Consider the following 21,345-nt stretch of genomic DNA (forward strand, 5'->3'; position numbering starts at 1 on the left):
TTTGACAGGTTGCCATTCCTGTTTCCTTTACACAATTTTTTGACAATACCGAGTACACGAATTAGAAAGACGAATCGTACGATTGAAGAGGATTTTTCCACGCTACGAACTTCGCCGAGTGTTTTATTGGCCCTGTGAGGCGGGCTGACGAGGTAGATGCGTTTAATTGGTAATTTTTGTTGGGAAATATCGTGGAAGTTTCGCTGATGAAGGATATAAGTTTGTTAATGAGTTCAGGGGAAAAGAATTGCGTAATGTAGTTCCTGTAGAGGGATGAGATTCGTGATGAATTATAAAGAATTTTACTCTAACGAAGATAAATTATGATATTTAGTAGACTTCCAGTTTCAGACGAATAAAGTATTCACAAACATTCCAAAATACGAGTCTCTATAGACTTCTTTTGCTGGCAATGATTTAATAGAAAATTCGTTAAAACAAAATTTAATGCAATTAACCGAAGCTATTGCCAGTCGTCTATATCCCAATGAATAAACTGGAATTAATTTTTCTCCGAAGAGGAAAGATCTTTAGAAACCTCATCCCCAAAGGACAAGGCAAAGATTTCCTTTTTTTATATTTACATTTCTCAGCTCGTTGAAAGAGATAGCCAGAAGCGGAGCGGTCGGTTTATCGTCGAAGGTGTTCAGATCGAATTAACGTGTCGCCGGATGGAACGGACAGATAACTAACCGTAGTCACGTGTAACAAAAGGGGAAAAGAGGGAAGAAAATAAAAATCGCTGGGGAAAGCCGGCCAGATTAAGCTCGCTTGACAGCAGGCTAGGGAAGGCGCAACGTGTTGGAAACGATATAGGAACAGAACAGCCTGTACAATCCCCCCTAAATGCTGAGGATAAGCTTCTGTGCTAACCGGAAGTCAGGCTTACAAACATAGTTAACGAGAAACGTGGGCCGACGTTGTGACCTATTACAAAACCAGTTAAATTAATTTTGTCATAGGAACAGGAAACAATGAACTCCTTGTTCGCTTCTTGATCTTCGTATTCGTGTTTTCCCTTCTTTTTATCTGTTTTCTTATCTGTCGCAGAGAAGTGTGAAATAACATGGTTGTAATAAAGGCGATTTAATTAATAATAACAAGGAACGTGTCTCTTTACTTTGCTATCTCGAGGTTAAGTTGCAACGTAATATCACCACAGGAGAAGAATGAAAATAATCTGGTATTTTATAAGCTTTGATGATGGGCTTTGAGTCAGCTCGTAACGTGATGAAAGTTTTGCCGTTGTTGGCAGAAGAAAAAGTAGAAAGATATGACTAGAATCGTGAGACAAAAAGTTTCGAAAGTAAAATACTCTTTCGGTGAAATAATTATTCAGCTGTTTAAATGTCGTTGTAAATTCGTTTAATGATGCCTTTAATATGATTCGTTAGTTTGCAAATAAACTCGATGAGGATCGTTACATTCGCACGGGTATGATACTTAAAACCTCTGTATAGTATCCGCAGTTAAACTAATTAAGCTCAGTAAGTGAAGGCTTAGAGGAAAGGTTCTCATATAGCTATTCTAACGTAAACTAAATCACGAATGTCTACTAATTGCTATCCCCAATGGGTCCCCATAATTCATCAGATCCCGTAAATCTGAATTTTACGTGTAACTATGTTGGAAGGTATAGAGTTGCTGCATCACGTAGCATCTCGGATTATATCCCACAAAGGATAATAAATTAATAGACAGAGCAATAAAATTTTCGAATAACCTTACTAATCCTACAAACGTGCATTTTTAGTACTTTATCATAGTTCTGCAGTCCTGTAACGGAGTCGTTTATAAATCCTAATGAAGATTTTATTATGTCCTTACAAATATCTCAATTTCCTTTACAGAAGCATAAATATGCAAACACTTTTTTTATCTACTTAGTCGCTGAGTAATCGAATTAAAAATTTCACAGCACATCTGCAGCGTCAACTAGAGGACTACATGATGAACTACCCAAAGGTACAGATAATCCGGGCGCAAAAGCGCGAAGGTCTTATCAGGGCGCGTTTGCTGGGTGCAGCAGCGGCGAAGGCACCTGTCCTGACATATTTGGACAGCCATTGCGAATGCACCGAGGGCTGGTTGGAGCCGCTTCTCGATCGTATCGCTCGTGATCCGACGACAGTCGTTTGTCCTGTGATCGATGTTATCGACGACACCACGCTCGAATATCATTGGCGGGATTCCGGCGGTGTGAACGTGGGTGGGTTCGATTGGAATCTGCAGGTAAGCAGAAATTCCTTTCACCGTTATTTCACGAAAACTATTCGCAATGCCGGGTGGCGATCTCTGCCGACCAGGGATGGATTAATCACTGGTAAAATTTACAAAATTATTACCGGAATTTCGATGATTGCGCTTTCGATGGGGCCGATGTCAACTGTGCTTTAGAATCTGACAGAATTCTCCACTTTGATTATTTTACTGAGTTTGTACTTTTATACAGTTAAAGAAATATTGGTATATTTATGTTAATCTGTAAAATCTTAAGATATATTTATATACACTGAGAAACGTACATACGAATAATCATGTCTTTCTAGAGTGTGTGATACACATATAATAATATAAAAATCTTAATTAAGTATCTATCTATCGTATGGTAGCATTTGAGCAAAGATTAGACAGTACAGAAAATATAGAAATGATTAGATCGTGATGTATACGTATCTGTGAGTGGGAGTGGCAAATTGTAAGTAGTTGCGGTCCGCCTGTAGTCAGACATGCCGTGTAGCGTAGCTCTTTCTTAATTCTTTCCTAATTCTTCTTAATACACATATTTAATCTATTAATTAAACGGGAAAAGATCTTTTAAAAGAAAGTGAAACGCAGTAAGAGGAAGACAAGCATTGCCGTGAGACAAACATATGGATAAATACAAATATGCTGGTACTAAAACTACGCTATCGAAAATATTTCGAGATTTCGTCGTCTCGCCACGGATTTCTTATAATTTCTCAATGTCGACCAGCTCGGTTCCCAAGACTTCTTGATTTTCTGTATCAGTTCAACTGGCACGCAGTCCCTGAGAGAGAGAAAAAAAGACACAAGAATCCCGCGGAGCCTGTATGGTCACCGACGATGGCCGGAGGCCTCTTTTCGATAGATCGAGCTTTCTTTGACCGTCTCGGCACGTACGACAGTGGCTTCGATATTTGGGGTGGCGAGAATCTTGAGCTCTCCTTCAAGACCTGGATGTGCGGAGGTATGTGCAATACCAATACAAAAATTTGTCCTGGTATTTACTGAAACGAGAAAACAACTCCCGTTATTCGAGCTATTTGCTAATTCTAAAGAATGAACATTATTCTTCGCGAAAGAATGACACTTTAAATTTTTATAGAAATTCATTGTTGCGTAACTAAATTTTAAATCCCGGGAACCTTGAAAATAACATAATATTGCTGTACGGCGATAAAAATTAAAAGCTGATCGATTAACAAAATCTATCTTCTCAGTAACTCTGTTACAAAATGCTATTCCGATAATCATTGATAATACAAGAAAGTTCTAGAAGGATAAATTGTTTGGTTCTGTGAACTGAAATTTTTCTCTTTCGTCGTGGTCATAATTTTCATGATTCCAAATAGTGAAATTTATTTCTCTACCATTTTCTCGTATTATTAACCATCACCGAAATATCGCTTTGTAAAAAAGTTATCGAGAAACCCCGTATAGAAACATCATCACGGATATCAGTTTCAGTGATTTTTTTAGGTGCTCAAGAAGCTAACTACAATGCTGGCCAACATTCTGGCCAAAAAAACAGTATTGTGTACAAAGTAACATGTCGAGTGTTAAAAATAACACAACAGTTACATCTTTCGTTAATTTCGACGACCAAAGTCTAGCAAAAAAAAATCCAGAAGATTTCCAGCATCGTTTTTCTCATACGTTCCTAGCATAACAGTTAACAGGAACCCATACCATGCTAAATCTGATCTAAGTCAGACTCCGATATCTCTGGGCGCACAATCACGCCGATCTTCTCTATCCTCATTTTTCCACGGATGGCTACACGGTGCCGCATGGAAAATCTCCCGGAAGACTTAAATCCTGAAAACCATAGCGATGTAGCTTCTGTTTGTGGCGAAATAAACTTGTTTCCCATCCTCTTTTCGCCCGCAATCAGCCGTTTCCGTGGTATAGGTTGCAACGAACGAACGAACGAACGAAATTCGAAAGGCAATTGTTGTTTCCAGGTACCTTGGAAATCGTGCCGTGCTCGCACGTGGGCCACATCTTCCGCAAACGTTCGCCGTACAAGTGGCGCAGCGGCGTGAACGTGCTCAAGAGGAACAGCATAAGGCTGAGCGAAGTGTGGCTGGACGAGTATGCCAAGTACTACTACCAGAGGATAGGTCACGACAAGGTGAACACTTGCTACTCAGTCTCGCTTTTCCCACTTCCCTCGCGTCGATCTCGATTCTGCTTCGTCTTTCAGACGGATTACCCTGTCTCGAGCACGTCGTATGGCGTACTAAAATAATAATGGGAAACGGGCGTGTGAAAGAAGCAAACTGATCGGGCATAACTTGTCGTTTTTTAGCTTTTCATAGGGCAGTACTGCGAGGCACGATCGAAAGAAAATTTTAGTTTGGAAATTATAAAGGGTTACAGATCGATATATTTTTTTTAAGAATTTTTTATACAGATTTTACGTAGTTTATTAATATTAGATATACAAATGAATAATTCAAGTCTTTTCAGTGGAACTGAAAGTTTATTTAAAGGGAAGTAGAGCAAGTTGTTCGATCGAAATAATCGCCGTTGCTTTCTACGATTATAAGCCACCTATCAGCCAAACGACAAATTCATTTCTGTATCTCCACTAATTGCAAGTGAGTATCGAATAAAGTGTACTGTATCGGTCCAAGCAGATAATAATCCAAAGGAGTAATATGTAGCAAATAAGCTGACTGCTGAAAAACGTCCCAGATAAGACTCATTATAATGTCTTTGACCGTAGAAGCAGTATGTAGCTTAGTATTGTTACGCAACAATTTCACAGAACCATCACCTTTCTTAATCCCCTAATAATTGGATCTTATCTAAAGATACGACGTTTTTCCGTGATGGAATTCATCATTTGCCTGATAGAGAGCTTAAATTTATAGAAGACAACTGGAAGTACTTTGATTAAACAACTTGCGGTATATTTTTTAAATATTGAATTTCACTTTTTAGATTCGTACGCCAAATATATTGTAATAGCTTTTTAAAAGCAGCGATGATCTTGTAGGCAGTTTAAATGAAGCATGATATGATGGTTTTATGGAAAGTTTATAGAAAAATCTTCTTGTTCGTAGAATGATGACTTTTCATGGGAAATTTTCTCCTATTTCTTTTTAATATCTTTCTTTTTAATAAAATCAGAACTGTAGAAACTTCTTTTAAAAAGAATTTACAATATGTTCATGAATTCTGCGAAATTCTAATTTTTAGTAATACATTTTCCAAGAAAATTAAAAGGGATAAAAAGAAACCAAACTTCCCGCTCTTCTTGTTCAAAATGATACCATTATCTCACAAATTACGTCGACCTGTAATCTTCAGCGACAATCCTCTCATTTGCACGAACCATCCAATTGCAACGATCCACCGAAGAGGATCCGAACAGTTGCAAGCGAAATTCTTCTAATCTTTCATAATCTTGCCGTTATGAAACGAGCTCTAAACCTTTTAATCTTCAACAATAATTCTCCCTCTTATTACCAAACCGTCCAACTATCGCTTCAGCCCTATCAGGCATCAAACAGTATCACAGACTAAATTTTCACGGTTCCAAAATGAGGCTAATTTCAAGGAACTGATTCTCACTTTTAATTCTCCTCATTCCGGCCCTTAACATCGGTAATAACAGTATTTCTTTCCAAGTTCGACGATAACCTTAGCAGATTAGCATTCTGCGATGCACCTTTTGTTTTATTACGGACAAAGAATAGTCTCGGACGCGATTCAACAGTTCACTCGAGTACTGCTGGAAATTGTTTTACAGCTATCGAAAACGTTTTATCAGTGGAGCACCGGTTTGTCACAATACGTGCTTGAATTTTCCATTTTCTATAGCAGATATACTTTTTTTTCGCGGCACTTTATAACGAATAAAAGTTTGCGTGTGGCATAGGAGTAAAAGGAAATAACACTTTTGGCAAGTATCCGATTGAAATATTAGCTTGGTGTTTCAGCAATGTTCAACAAAAATTGTTCCGAAATCTTCAGAAAACGTTTCACGAATGTCTAAGGAGATAATCTTGCACGTCGTATATCAATTTACACGTCAAATAAACAGTGATATAATAATTTGACAGTTAATCGGGTCCCTTTACCACCGCTCTTCTATCCAATACCAATTTCCAAGTAGAACAAGCCAGCCACTTTCGAACCTATATCCTGTATCTCCAAAATTCCATGAATAAAACCTAATTACAAAGAACTGCGATGGAAAAAATCTCCGACGACTAGTCGAAAGTGACCATCCACGGCCTAGTAGAAGCATACTCATTGCACGAGTGCCGTGAATGGTCTCCCACCAAAGTATTGCCATTATTCTGCTCTAGAGGGCTTTAAAACTCGAGTCCATAAAAGATTCCATGTATTTCTCTCCGGTCTTTATTTCCTCCTCGCTTGTCTCGCTTCCCTTCCCTTTCCTTTCCTTCTTTACGTTTATAACTCTCATCCCCTTTTCTTACATCCCTTAAATCCCTGCCTTCCGGAAACAGCCCTTTCCTCCGATACGCAGTCCAGCTTGCTCTCTTCCTTCCTTCCTTCCTTGTATCGTAGCAGGCAAAATTTCCGGGCTTATGATTCGCAATTTTCGCAGGGCAAGTACGGAGACGTATCGGAACGGAAGGCCTTGAGGAAGAAACTCGGCTGCAAGTCGTTCAAGTGGTACCTCGACAACGTTTATCCGGAGCTGTTCATACCTGGCGAGGCGGTAGCTTCCGGCGAGGTAAGAATTTATCGTGTTTCACCGCAATCCTCGTATCTTCTCTTTTGCAGCTACGTAAACGACGATCGGAATCAACGTACGGAGCCACTCGTTTCTCTTTAACGACGTTACCAACCAACATTTTGATACACCAAGGTGCGCCAAATACTCGGAGGTTCCGTTCTTTTAGCCGAATAATGGCCATTTTTACGAATGGGATAAATGGACGAGAGAGGGCTTCCTTTTTATCTTCTTCCTCACCTCTTTTTTCCCCCGTTTTCCTTTCAGAGAAATGTCGCGTTACGGTTTTTAGACGCGCGGCTGCTATCCTCCCTAGGAGATTCGCGCAGGCGTCGAGTGCCGCGGGATTGTTCTTCCGTGGTTTTTCTTGAGTCTGCGGAATCCTTAGTTTTTCAGGATTTTGAACTCTCTTGCTTGAGATTAGCGTATGAAAGAAGAGAGTACAACAAAGTTTTCAGTGAATTTGTTTGAATGTGTTTTGAGAACAGTTAAAAGGAACGAAAGAAATGGTAAAATAGCTCTTTTCAAGATTTTACGTGCGAATAAAAACTCTTAAAAACTGTAATACAACATTTCCAACTTTCCACTCGAACGTACATCACGATTCGAACAATGTACGATACTCGAAATCTACGTTGTTAACGCTACGAGTGGAAGAAACATCCACTCGATATTTTTCTCAACGATATATACGAATTAACGCGTATCCTGTATTTTATACGAGGTAGGAGACAAACGAAACGCTGGCAGGGCCTGTATCTATACAGATAGGCAAAGTTCAATTGTCGGTGGCGAAGACAATGATTGATGTCGACGAGCTTGCGACATAGAAAACAATGCGTTCGATCGAGAAACAATGCAGCCCGCGGTCGAGGCAATCTCAATCGGATCGCGGCCGGAGGCTCGTGCGACATCCGATCGGAAATCGATTCGTCTCGATCGGCTTGTTGAATTCTTGGCTTACAGCACGACGAAATCGGTAGTCGCGCCGGATAATAGAGGCGAATCGAACGTCGCTTCGGGCGAAGACGTTTCAACACTGGTTGAAAGAGGCGCTGCCTTCCCCATTACTTCGCTGTTCCATTTCGATTTTGCAATTAAAGTCTTCCTTTGATGGCTTATAACTCGCGGCTGTTTCTCTTCTGTATCGTGTCCGATCCTCTGTTTATGTAAGAATTAAATTGCTAAACGAGAGACGGTGTCATGGAAATTGCGGTCTGTCAGGTTCATATATTTTCCTTTAGGACTTAGGCGTGGTTATGAATATGGTATTTCGCTGTTTATTTTGTATCATCCTTTTTTTATTGGCAATTATTCTATTCTATTTTGGTTTTGTTTTCATCAAAATTTAATAATTTGACGATATATTCGTAGACTACTAAACATACTTTAGAGATATTGATGTAATAAATCATTTTATCTAGAACATTTCAAAGCGTCGAGATAATTTCGTAAGTTACAGTACGGCAGTGTGTCCTGCTTAGGTGGGAACGCTCAAACATTTCGAAAAGTACGAATGATACGAGGAAATGTTTTAGGCGAAAGTTGTATAAGATGAAATTAAAATCTTGAGATGAATACTTCTATTTTTTATTACGTATTCTTATAGCTAACATTCGATCGTTTTCAAAGCACTGCAATTTCGCGTCTTTTGCACTATCCGCTATCGAGATATGAACTTTAAAATTTGATGGTAGAAAAAAAAAAGAAAAAACAAGAGTGTCCAGTGTGAAAAGATTTTGGCACCGTCGGTTACAAGAGTAGATAATAAAAAATGCAGGTATCCATCTAGAAATTTTAATGTCACACTTTCGCGTAACGTTTCGAGGTAATCGCGCAGTTATATAGATAAAAGCACGCTATGTCTCCCTCGATACCGCGCAACTTTTATCCGCGACATTTTCTCCTATCATTCGTATTCTTCCAGATATTCGAGCGTTTCCAGTTAAACAGCACATACTGTATATTCTACTCTAAAATTAGCGATGCAACGCGTTGTTACGTGGTAAACCAGGAAATTTCGAGTTTCACGAGATCGAAGAGAAACACGGCAGGTCCAGTCGCAGTTTGATAACAGAGGGTGAACACACGCGCGGGTCGCATCGATCAAATACGTGGTGCACGAGAGTCGAGAGGACGTAATGACCCGTAGGAGAAGCGGGCTACGAGATTATCGGCGACAAGCCCGACAATCATTTCGCAATTACGAATGCAGGGAAACAGAGGGCCAGGAGACGGCGTCGCAACACGACGGAAATAAATCGAGACGTGATTGATCGCTCCAACCCTTCCATTCCACCCCGTCCCCTTCTTCCTCTGGATCGAAACGAAATTAATGCACTGTCAATCGCGAGACGAGCAAAACGGATCGTGCACATCGTGTGATTTCCGTGATTTCCGTCTCTGACGCCTGGACGTTCAACTTCCACCATCGATACTAGTGTACACTTCCGAATTCTTCGTTTTCTGTTGGAGTTTTCCCCTGTTTAGCTCGCAATATTGTTTGGTGGAAGAATAGGATGACGAAAGTGATGGATGACATTGTTTCAATGAATTTATATTATCTGTAAACTACAGCGAAATCCGTAATTTCTCGGCTGACAAACCTTTCGTTTATCATAAATACATGTGTTTGGTTATTGATTATTATCAACGAAGTAACTCGTGCTGTTTAATATCAATTCCACTCGTATAAAAGACAAACACGGAGAATTTAAATCAAATATTACAGCAATGAATGTTTCTGAAATAAATTTATTTTATGTAGCTTTGATTGCATTTTCCAATATTTTATAGTATCAAGAGAAAGAGTCGATGAATGGAGAAAGTTTACACAGAGATGTAACATAGGAAATTCAGTTAATAACGATTACAATTTACCTAATCTCTATAAATTTCGAAGAGACCCGCATCACACTTCGTATTTGAATGTACTATGGTAAAGTACTTAAAGTTACTTACAATCTGACTATCCATTTGTAACAATGGTAATATCCATCTTGTTTAACCTCTATTAGAATGGCTACGTTTGCTCTCCAGTAAGAATACAGACGATTCGAATAAATTCAACCTAACATTCCTCGTTTTCTCACTAACTTTGAGCAAACAGTTTCATCTAATTTTATTACATTCTACGATTTTCTGTAGCCACGTGAATATTTTACTAAAAGATCAAATATAATTCGAACAGAGAACAATCATTATCCTTAAGAAACTTCCTCCGATATTTTTCATTCATTTCTTTCTTTTTTTTTTTTTTTTTTACCCTTCAACTAATCCTTAAAAATCTGGGACTGATATCGCGAGCTTTCCAACTTTTTTTCCCCCGCGTGACCTTCATATATTATTATATAAATATTCAAAGCTTGCCCATATCGAACGATTAATCTCAACCGATTCAAACGGAGGCATCGCGTGCACAATATATTTTTCACACTTTTGCACCTTTCTCTCTTTCTCTTATTTCCCACCGATTCTCTTTCGAAGCAGTTTATAGCACTTTTAACGTTTAATTAATGCCGCCATTTTTATGTCTTACGTTCACGAAACGAATGACTAAAACAGACGGGTAAAATAATGCTTCAGATCCACGATGATTATTAAACACAATAATTATGCCAGCTTACAAGCACCTGTAACGACTTTAGACTTGGCGTTCGTTTTAATGTTAAATCGTCGGAATAATCTTTACGAGACGGTATCGTATGGAAATATCGATCGAAGAAAAGTCAGTCCTTGTTCCTCGTAATCTCGTGGACCCTTCTCGAAAACCCTAGATCCTTTCCTCATGTACGTTCGTAGATTCACGACAAAGTCACGGCATCTAACGTTGGATTAAAGGCTTTCTACTTTCATGTAAATTGCAGTGTCACGCAATGTGGATATTTCATGCTTTCCCTTATCCTTGTCACCCTGTTTTCCTTTAGTTCGCCGATTTTATCCCGAATTAAGGGATGGAAGACTGAAAATTTTCCGTACGATTGGATAATTGAATATAGATCCTGAGACAGAAAGAGAAGTGAGAAAAGAAAAGTGACGGAAAGGAAGCTTATGAAAGGAAAAAGTGATCGTAGTCGATGATATATCAGGTACATTGTAATTTTGTTGAACTCACTCGAATTCGAAGAAAACTTCGGAAGCGAAGATTTTCAGTAGAAACGGAGAAACATATTTTTATTAATTTTGCCAGCCACATCGTGAACATTCAGCGTTTACCACCTCTGAAAATATAAAATAAATAGTAAAAAATGTATGAGGTTAGTTATGTCTTAATTAACTTTTTTAATCACAACCTGGTTGTTTATCTGGAAATGTTATTAGATGCTGAAATACTTGTCGCTTTCTCCATTTGCAGTTTTTCCTCGCCGAAAAAATAATCGTTTCCTCTTCTCTTGACGCTTGCTTCTTTTACCATTTCAACAAACGAGTCTGTTGAAATAGAATTTACAATGATGCGTGATAATTACTTTTCCCTAGAAATATGAATTCTAGGCCATGGTGTGTCGTTTAAATATTTAGTTGACGTCTGTCCGCGTTAGCGACTGAATTACATGGCTGGTTTCGTAAAACTTAAAAACTCATTTTGAAAGTGAAGGCGGAAAATGAAACGGCTCTGGGTAATGATTTCTCGGAAGTTCGACTTGCTCTATTGAAAAGTTTCTCAAGTCGAGGACTTGGCCTCGTTCTCTGGTATCAGGGTTCTCTATCGTAGGATTCGTAAATGAATCTATATTTTCATTAACATTCAATGAAATTTTTTTTACGATATTATATTTATACGAATATTTAAGACAAATCTCGTAATTGGAATAAATATCTTTGCCGCATATACAGAAATGATTCGAAAATTTTAATCGAAACAATCGAACAGAGAATTACTTTCTTCTCCGACTAGAGTTTGTTACTTGAAGACCTGCAACCTGTTATTTCGGAAGCAAATAATGTTCAGAATGATTGATGTAAGAAATCTGCAATTACTTCATTATTTCTACCTTACAACGTTAGTGTTTCCTAATTATGATCGATTATGACGTAGCAAAACTATGGTTTAATCTTTCATAATTTACACAGGCCTCTTTACAAACGCCGACAAGACAAAGGTACAACGTTTCCCTCGTTGAATTCTCTTTGAACGAGATCGAATGGAAACGAATTTCTTAACTGAATCTTCGGTCGTCTTAGGTTTGCCAAAAATGACAATTTCTTCTGCTTTTCCATTTTAGAATTAAATTCTAATTTATTTCTGAATATTCTACTATTGTTCTGTTACACTCGAATTTCTCTTAAAACAGAAATGGTGGAACGTTAATAAACAGACGCGTAAATGAATTTTTCAGCACCGTAAACCGAAACGTAGAAATTAGACAAAACAGAATTTGGTGCTTGATCCGCTTTATCGAGTCGAACGGAGTTGAAATCGGGAAAGAATCGAGCGTTAGCCACGAGACCGTGGCGTAGAAATCGTATCGATCAACCGGTTTCCACCCTCGCTAGTACCCTGCCGTTACCCTCAGTTCCCCCATTCGAACCGGAATGGAATGCGTTTTGCCATATTTTTTCCCGGCGCTGGCACCGTTCGCCTGCAGAAACTCTTACGGCCGGGCAAATAGTGGAAAAAGAGAGGCGCGTTGGAAAAAGGAGGAAACGCGTAAAGGATGGCCGGACATTTTCGCGAAGAAACATTTCACGCGCTCTGCGCTTCGGAATGCGTTCCGTGCCGCATGCGAAATAACAATTTCACTGGCTGTCACGAAACTTATGCTTTTACAGTTTAGCCAGCCTTTCCTCTTCTCTTCTCTTCTCTTCTCTTCTCTTCTCTTCTTCCTGACATCCGACATCACCTTTTTCACTTTTTTTCTACTCTCATCATACTTTTTGTTTCGTTTTTCTTTTTCCTTTGTTTCTATGGAGGGTTGGTTAAATCACGTTGGCTACTCACGGTCGGGAAAACGAGGAGATGAGTGGATTTATAGTTCCAATACGACTCTCGCATGCAAATAATTTTCCGATCCACGTGGACCGATACGAGTGAAAAATTTGTGCTCGTTAAAAAGTGTGCCTTTGATGAATGCTCAGGGAGAAGGATTTGGCTGCTCGATGAAACGACGCGTGGAAAGGGGTGAATGTTTCGTAACGTATGTTTTATGAACTGGTTTGCATAGACTTTTGGCTATCGAATGACTATTTAAATTTTACTCGCTTTAGTTGGGATGTTTCCGTTTTATTAGCAGAGGCGTCTTGTGCGATCAAATTAACGATAGATAAAATTTTACAAGTTACAAGTTATAAATTACTGATGTTACCAGGTATCCTCGCGTAACGGTAACGAGTGACAAGCTTGACGATAGAAGAAAAGACATTTTATAAGTAAATTTTAGAAAATTCAATTGACGTGGCGTTATAGAAGATTAAATTTTATTCAAAGAATCCTCTTATCATTCATCCAATTATTTAGTCTCCAATCACCTCAATTTCTTTCAATTCCCATCGAATTCCATCGACTTTGCGAATAACTTCCAAAAATCAGGACTCTATAAATCATCGAAAGGAACCCTCTCGAAAAAATTAGTTGGTCGAACAGGAGCCTCCGAGTCTCTAATAAAGCTCGGCACGAAGATGGGAATCCTGCAACTTTCGGAATTTCATCGAAGTCGGCCAAACGTCGACGATAAATCAGTAGTTTTTATTCCAGCCAGATCGGCCAACGTCGACGACTACGAACGACGAGGATGAAAGACACGAAGATGCTCGTGTTGAAACTGCAACGACCACAGAATTCTTGCATGCAGCGAAATCAGGACTTTGCTGACCGGGCTTTCGTGACTGAATGCATTCTATTGCATGAAAACGCATACACCCGCGAACACACGTGGTCTTCTATACGCGAAGATCACGTGTACGTCTGTGTTTTTCTGTGCGTCTGTGTTTTTCGTAGGTGTATGCGCGTAGTGCACGTGCAAGGATCGGTGTATATTCGCAGACAAAACACAGTAGCTCCGGCTCATTTTCGATTTGTCGCCGTCTATCTGAAAAATGGAAAACCGCATCGCTCTGTTGCAGGCCTCATCTTTTTGTTCGCGTTCTGTGCAACTGTTCTACGGGCCGTGTACCACGAGCTCGAGGAAAAATCGATCGTTCGTTGATACTCGATACGTTTCACAGACGGTGATCTCGATTGAACGGTTTGATCAGGAGAAATGCGGGTTGTTTTAAGAAAGAAGTTGCTGGAAATTTGTGGAAACTTTAAGGAATATTGGTAGAGACAGTACTGTAGAGAAACTATGAAAATCTTAAAATATCTAAATCAATTGGGCAGTTCATGGTCGTACACCCTGTATATAACGACGATCAAATTTTAGAAAACGCTAAAATAGTCGTGTCAACTTAACTAATTAATTACATCACTATGACTTTCAAGTGAGCGTATTAACTACTTTAATACATTGACTATCAATATTATTATCGGTGATCCATTTATTTAAATTTTATAGAATGATTAAAAGATGATAAATTTCATGGGCTAAAAATATCCAACAGTGTGAACGACTTAGATAAAACCCCCAAAATATCGTGTAAACGCAACATAATATCTTACAGAAATTAAATCTCGTGATGTAATATATTTCAATCTGTCGAGTCTCTCAGGGCAAAATATATAAAATCCGTATGGCATTCAATGTGTTAACAAACGCTGGACTTCTAAACCTTCGCATTACAGTTTGCAAAACTAAAACAACTTGCACAAATTCCGCGAACTCAACGACAAAGAACCAACTTGTACAATCGAGATTCCACCGCATGATTCATAATGAAAGAAACGTTTAACAGGAATCTACGCCGATAAAATGTCAGCGAGGCGTAAAAAAGAACGATCAGGTACCACGTATCGAGCATGGAGATGTAAAGATAGCAGCATATAAAGAAACAACGATATAGGAATAGAGAGTACGCTGCACAGAGATCCTTTGTGCCCTCGTTTAATACATATGCACATGCACAGTATATATGAGTTGTTTAACGTAAGTCAAACTTCCGGGTAATGAAGGATAAAATAAAAATTTTGCCAGGATTCGAGTTTGACATTTTCGCGTATCCTGCTATTTAACGTGGAACTATAGATAACGAAGATATACTTACAGTACTTCTGCACAAAACAGAATGATGGTTACGATGTCTAGATATGGTTATAAGCCAGACAGACAAAAGACTGACTGACGTTATTTTTGCATTAAACGGCTCATGTGTAAGTGTAACGCCAATCAACGAACGGTGTGGTAGGTGAGTGTGTGTGCCTGGTTAGGCAAGGATGAAAAGGCCCTCTACGCGGCGTTATTTCTCTATTTCCATATCGCATTCACTTACGCGATAACACATGACTCGTGTACTTTTGTCTTTACATCTCGATGGTATCGCGAGGGTGAAATTTTGCCAGAGCTTTCGCGAAGCTTTATATACGAGCGCAGCCGTTCAATTATTACATTTCCCTCCATTGATTTATGCGTTTTTCGTTTTCCCAGACGTGGCACTGCGAAATACTTGGCGATTGTAAATATCCGTGGCGACGTGCGAACACCAGAGAGAAAAATAACACGGTCCATCAGGAGAAAAATATTTTCGATAGGAAATCGTCTGCAACGCGAAAAATATTTTTCGCCCGGGATATAATTCCTATTGTTTTCTATAGCGCGCAGATATCGAAGATTGATTCTCTTCGCTGTCTCTCTAACGAGAGGAATTCGTCGATTGTCAGATCCGTTCTTTTTAAAGAGGTTCAATTTTCCAACTTTCCCAACAATAGCATATGGCTATAGTTTCCTTTTCCAAAGAAGATCTTTTACCATATACGGGTTGTCGACGATTAGAATCGGGCATTGAGAATTCAAGGAATAATTGGCAATTTTTTTTTTTTGAACGTAGATTTTTCAAATTAATGACATTACTTTTTAAATATTAAAGCGAATGGATAATGATTAATGATATAAATATTGAAATTATGAAACTTAACTTGATTTTCAAGGTTCAGCTGCTTCAAATACCTTAGCTTAGTTTTAATTCGTTGATATGATAATCAAGACGACAAAATTATTTCTTTTTCTCGGGTGTTCGTCGCGTTACGCGAAAGAATGTACGAACTAACCTGCCGCTTCTAATGATACTAATCCGTGAAATGATTGTACTAACTAATGAACAGGTTCGTAATCTTGGAGAAGGAGGTAACACCTGTCTGGATTCGCCGGCACGCAAGGCAGACTTGCACAAACCGGCTGGACTCTATCCATGCCATCGACAAGGTGGAAATCAGGTACAAATAGACGCACGGACGATGAATCCAAACCTCGATCAAACATATGACGAGCCCCGTTTTCAGCCGTTTGTTTCGTTATCTGTCTCGTGTCTCTTCGTGCCGCAGTTTCACGCTTGAAGCGAAAATTCGACTTTTTCGAATCTTTGCAGCCTAGCAATGAACTTCAAACACACTTCTCTGAATTAAGAAGCAAATAATCTTGAAATGTAATTAAGAACAACTTTTACTTCATATTTTTGTGACGGAATACTCGTCGAAAGTCGATTTTTCGTTTCTCTAACCTAAAGCCTCTTAACACTCGTTCACACCTGCATGATTAGTTGTACGTATTTCAGGCTTACGTGTACTATCTGTGTGGCTTCGTGTTTTCCATTTCTTCAGGGTTGTGAGATAAGAAATAGGAAGGTATTGTGGTAAATCTTTGCGCGAGATCACTCGGACTGTTGAGATTCGAACGATAAAAGAAGCGAGACAAGTTTCTTTGAAATTTTTTCGCGGCGAAAGTTTAGTAGTAACAGTTTGCAAATCTGTTAATTCGCTGCAGATCAGACACCTGGTTAGCAGCATGTGTATAGACTCGGCAGGAAAACCTGAAGACCTGCACCAGCCAGTGGGTTTATATCCCTGTCACCGCCAGGGCGGCAATCAGGTACACGAATTCAGAATTCGAGAGAATGAACGCGTTTGGAATAATCATCGGGGCACGCGGTGCTATAACTGCTTGTTTCATTTCATTCTAATAATAGTTCGAGTGTCAGATTCGAATCTGCAAGGCGTTCTTTTCTTTTTTTTTCTTTCTTTCTTTTTTGTTTTTTGGATCCTTGATGGTGATGGGATATTTGTAAATCTACTTGCTCGTAGCATGTTTGTGGAGTACGTTAGAGGTGAGATCTAGGAAATTGTCTTTTTGAAAAATCAAACAAAATTTCATAGTATTTACACCGATATAATATTATATAGTAAATTAATTCTTTGTGGGTAAAAAATTGTACGTTTAAGAATGATATTACCATAATTCATTGAACATAACTCTAGTGTTATGTTCGACAATATTTTCTAAAATGTAATATACGTCAATTTGGGTTAACGTGAAATTATAATGCGCAATTTCCCAGAGAAACGCGGTCTATTTATTTGTTAATTATGTACAGGCAAAATTTCATTTAATACAACAATGTTTTTGCAAAAAATAGAACTTGTCCGAGTCCTGTATAACGTGTTTTAATAACACACGCGGTTTATTTAATAAAACACAGGCCAGATTATTATTACTTACAGAGCAGGATGGAATATAATACATTTTCCAGGCATATATCTACGAATACAGTATGAAATTACACACTACAGTCATATTACAGGTAATAGCGTTTCGTGACCTGGAGACAAGTGATATTACAGAGATTATCTGTCATATATAATGATACAAGATTATAGTTGTGTGTACGTACAGGTAATCAATGATAATATATTTATAACGTTGTTGTGTTTTGTTGATTTGACGATAACGAGAAGCCATCGAATGCCTCTCCTGAAAACATAGATTCGAAAAATGGTACGACAGCTTGATATGTAATCGATAACGATATCTTTTGGCCTTAACACAGGCTCACAATTTCATATTTAAAGAAACAATGGAAACTGTTTTTATTTTTTAATCTTTACAAATCTGTTTACAATTCAGTGAAGCGTACGATTCGCTAAACATTGGGCATTTTTAACCCTCGGTTTGTCACATTTGTTTCGCGAATCTCCGACTCATCCAGATCCTCTTCAGTTCTCAAGTAGCAGCGCCTAATCGTCGGATATTATAGAGAAACATTTCTAATTTATACTAGATCGTACATATAGCGCCATTATAAGTGTCGTTTCGAAGATATTTCTTTTCAAAGTAATACCACACTCGTAATAACTCTGGGACTCGTAATAACAATCAAGTTTGATGACAATTTGGAAAAAATGAGAATTTTCCAATCGAAATCTCTTTAAAATGTTACTAAATTAGTTCGCATCGCCAACACGAGAATTTTCTAAGACGATTTCGAACTTTCCAATGTATTGCACATTGTGTTCGCGTAAATTACAAAGCAGTCTCGTTAGAATTGCCACAACTATTTACGAATTTTCTTGGCGGTGTCGCCCGGGCGAACAATTGTTCACGATAATCGTTCTGCCAGGAACGAGTATCGCCGACGAAGGAAGAAAAAGGGACCATTAACCGACACGACACGTTTACCATTTAACTTGCACGCTAACTCGGTGCTAAGCTCGACCCATTTCGCTGCAATTAGTAACGTGGCTAATCTGGTGCAGGTGCTCATCAATCGTCGACCTTCTTTCTCTGTCTGTCCAGCTCTATTCCTGTCTCTGTTTCACACACGTGCACGAGTGGCACGTTGGGCCAAGCTACATAGCTTTCTCTTGGCCCGGCTATCTGCTGCTTGTCGTCATTTTTAGCTTCACGTGCCAGCGTGTCGAATTAATCTTCTGACCCGTGGGAACCAGCACGCGTGCTGGAAATTACCCATCGTGGGTGTAACCGTGCCATGTCGAGGCTACAGTAATGTCCGCTCGTCTGGCTATGACGTGTCTTTCAGCACCCATTGATAAGGGTGCTAAGCTCTTGATGAATCGATCTGTTGTTTCGGTATCATTTGTTACGGGGAAAGAATCACTCGCGATGTTGCAGCTTGTTGCGATTTAATGAAGTCGTGTATGCCGTGGAAATTATGTTCTTTACTACCTAGCTACAGGCTACTCGTCGTGAGAGAAATTTGAAATTTTCATTTCAGTATCTAGTCTGCTACTTGTGATTCCTCTCAGCTACGTACATCGTCAGAACTTTGAAAGCATGGATATAATAGTTCAATCATTTAACGTGTGAAAAGTTTGGAAGAATTTCAAGTTGGTCCATTTACTTTCGAGTATTTCTATATAAAAGAAAGTTCTATATTACCATAGAATATTCAACAACGGTGTCAGATTAAACAGTCAAACTGGGTGTACTACAATATTCATCGATAATACACGAATACAAACATTCATCAATTAAATACCAATATTCCAAGAAGCATTCATCAATTAAACATCCTATAACACGATCCCAAATCCATTTTCCTATGAAAGCAGTTCAATGTACGTTCAATTTCGCACATTTTGATTTACCAAAACACGAAACTCTGGTCAGCTTCTCTTAGCGAATTTCACACGGTTTTAAATTCTTCGAAGCTTCCCTTGCGTACCTAAAACAAGAAAAATGCTAACTAAACCGAGCGGCGACTAAAAATTCACCTGGTTAGAAGAAACAAGGGAGCGTGAGAGGAAGAAAAAGGGGGTCGGCGAAGCTCGTTACCAGATAAAACGAGCGCTGTCACGTCGAAACCATGAAAAGGTAGCCTCGTAACCGGGCATTCGTCTCGTCGTTAAAATCACGCAAACGATGCTGACAACGACGAAGACGATGACGTCGAGCAGGAAGAGAAGGACAAGGCTGGCCGGCGCGAGTCCCGGGTGTACGTTTGATACAAAAGCTGAATCGTTCCCTGGAGTTCCGGCGCGGTTTAACAACCGTGACAACCGGTTACAACCAAAAACACAATCAGTCGCCGCTCGCTTGGCCTCGTAAAGCGTCGCTTTAATTTAGCTATTTGCCGTAGCAATTAAGCCGCGGTTTCACGGTAATTACGCCGCTACCCCTGAACTCCGACCGACTCTCTGATGCAGTCGAGGCCAGTCTGCATTTCCGCCGTGTGGCGTCCATTGATGATTTCGACGCGTCCGAATGACGGCACACGAATCACACCATACACCGGCTGATGGATATTTCGTGGCGTATTTCGAAAATTTCTCGTTGAATCTGTTCATTGTAGTAACGTCGCTGAAAAACATCGAGATCGTCTGTAACTAGACTGTGTTTATTGTGCGAATTTAAAAAGAGACTATTTCTATACATTTTTTGGAAAAATAATTTCAGTTGTAATACGTCAATCAACTGTAATGTGTTTGATCAAATTGGCCATTAGATAACAGCGCGCAAACTTTCGAAATTGCTAAGTACAAAATTGCTTTTGATTGATGGACAAAGAACGATAGCCGAATTGAGGGAATCCTAATTAATTAAACTGACACATGAAACCAGCAAATTAGAGAATTCTCTAAATAACAGTAGTGAATTGCAGACAGGCGTCGAGCAGAGAATGTTCGAAATCGCACAATAATGCACAATTGAATTAAATAGCTGATGGTACGAGATAAAGGAATTCTCGTTTTAATTAACAAATACGCGATAATGAAGAATAACAGCATTTCTAGTTAATTCAATGAACATACGCTTTACGAACGGCAAATTCTTGCAATTATCGCGTAATTCTTGTCTAATCTTGTTAATGCTACAAAGTAAAAATAAATAAAAATTAAGATTTCTACTGTATAAATTAATCAAAATCCATGCAGCCGTAATTATCTATAATTTGAAAATCATTAGCGACAAGAATAATCTTCATTAATTTGTTAAAGAGTCATTTTCATCCTATATTAATCTTGCTGCTGATAATTCAGATATTTTCTCCTAGAAAAAGTAAAATAAATCCATCCTTCCATTCACGATTGTCTCACTATACGTTTCAATATGTAATAACACAAAATCCTGAACAATGAAACACAGAATCCTATAACAATGTATAACAATGTAGCTATTCGCAACATCAACCGTCAGACAAGCGTCGACAGTAGTTACACCCAGTGTTACATACGCATCTCGTGTATCAACTAGTACACAGTCGGTTGTAGATGACAATCCAATAAAAGATAGTCAGCGATGATCGTGCAGATAACAGACGTCTCGATAATACGCAGTTGGCAGCTGATGAAGAGATTGAATTCAGATAGGCCGATTGCATTGTGATTAGGTGACACTAACAGCAAGTAATCATTGATAATTAGGTAACAGATAGTATGACAGTCGCTTGATAACCATGTGTTTAGATAAAGCTATATTCAAGATTAGATTGTGATCGTGGATACACGATCGCTGAACGTTATCGTTAAATCGTATTTCATCACCGATTATCATTAAAATACTCGTGGT

At 38.9% G+C, this 21,345-nt stretch overlaps 1 protein-coding gene across 5 annotated transcripts in view; it reads left to right on the forward strand.

The window, feature by feature from the left end:
- The window catches only part of LOC100649855 (putative polypeptide N-acetylgalactosaminyltransferase 9), a 294,772-nt gene that overhangs the window by 266,284 nt on the left and 7,143 nt on the right, over positions 1 to 21,345 (forward strand). For 4 of the 5 annotated variants that reach the window (XM_012315495.3, XM_003400100.4, XM_012315493.3 and 1 more), the window contains 5 exons: positions 1,919 to 2,232; positions 3,013 to 3,211; positions 4,209 to 4,378; positions 6,830 to 6,958; positions 16,149 to 16,259. In XM_012315495.3, the coding sequence (XP_012170885.1) occupies positions 1,919 to 2,232; positions 3,013 to 3,211; positions 4,209 to 4,378; positions 6,830 to 6,958; positions 16,149 to 16,259 (923 nt within the window). Of the gene's footprint in view, positions 1 to 1,918; positions 2,233 to 3,012; positions 3,212 to 4,208; positions 4,379 to 6,829; positions 6,959 to 16,148; positions 16,260 to 16,806; positions 16,912 to 21,345 lie in introns of all 5 variants that reach the window. The other variant, XM_012315496.3, reaches the window with a different exon arrangement.

This window comes from Bombus terrestris, chromosome 13 (genome assembly GCF_910591885.1).
Source record: "Bombus terrestris chromosome 13, iyBomTerr1.2, whole genome shotgun sequence".
Lineage (NCBI taxonomy): Eukaryota > Metazoa > Arthropoda > Insecta > Hymenoptera > Apidae > Bombus > Bombus terrestris.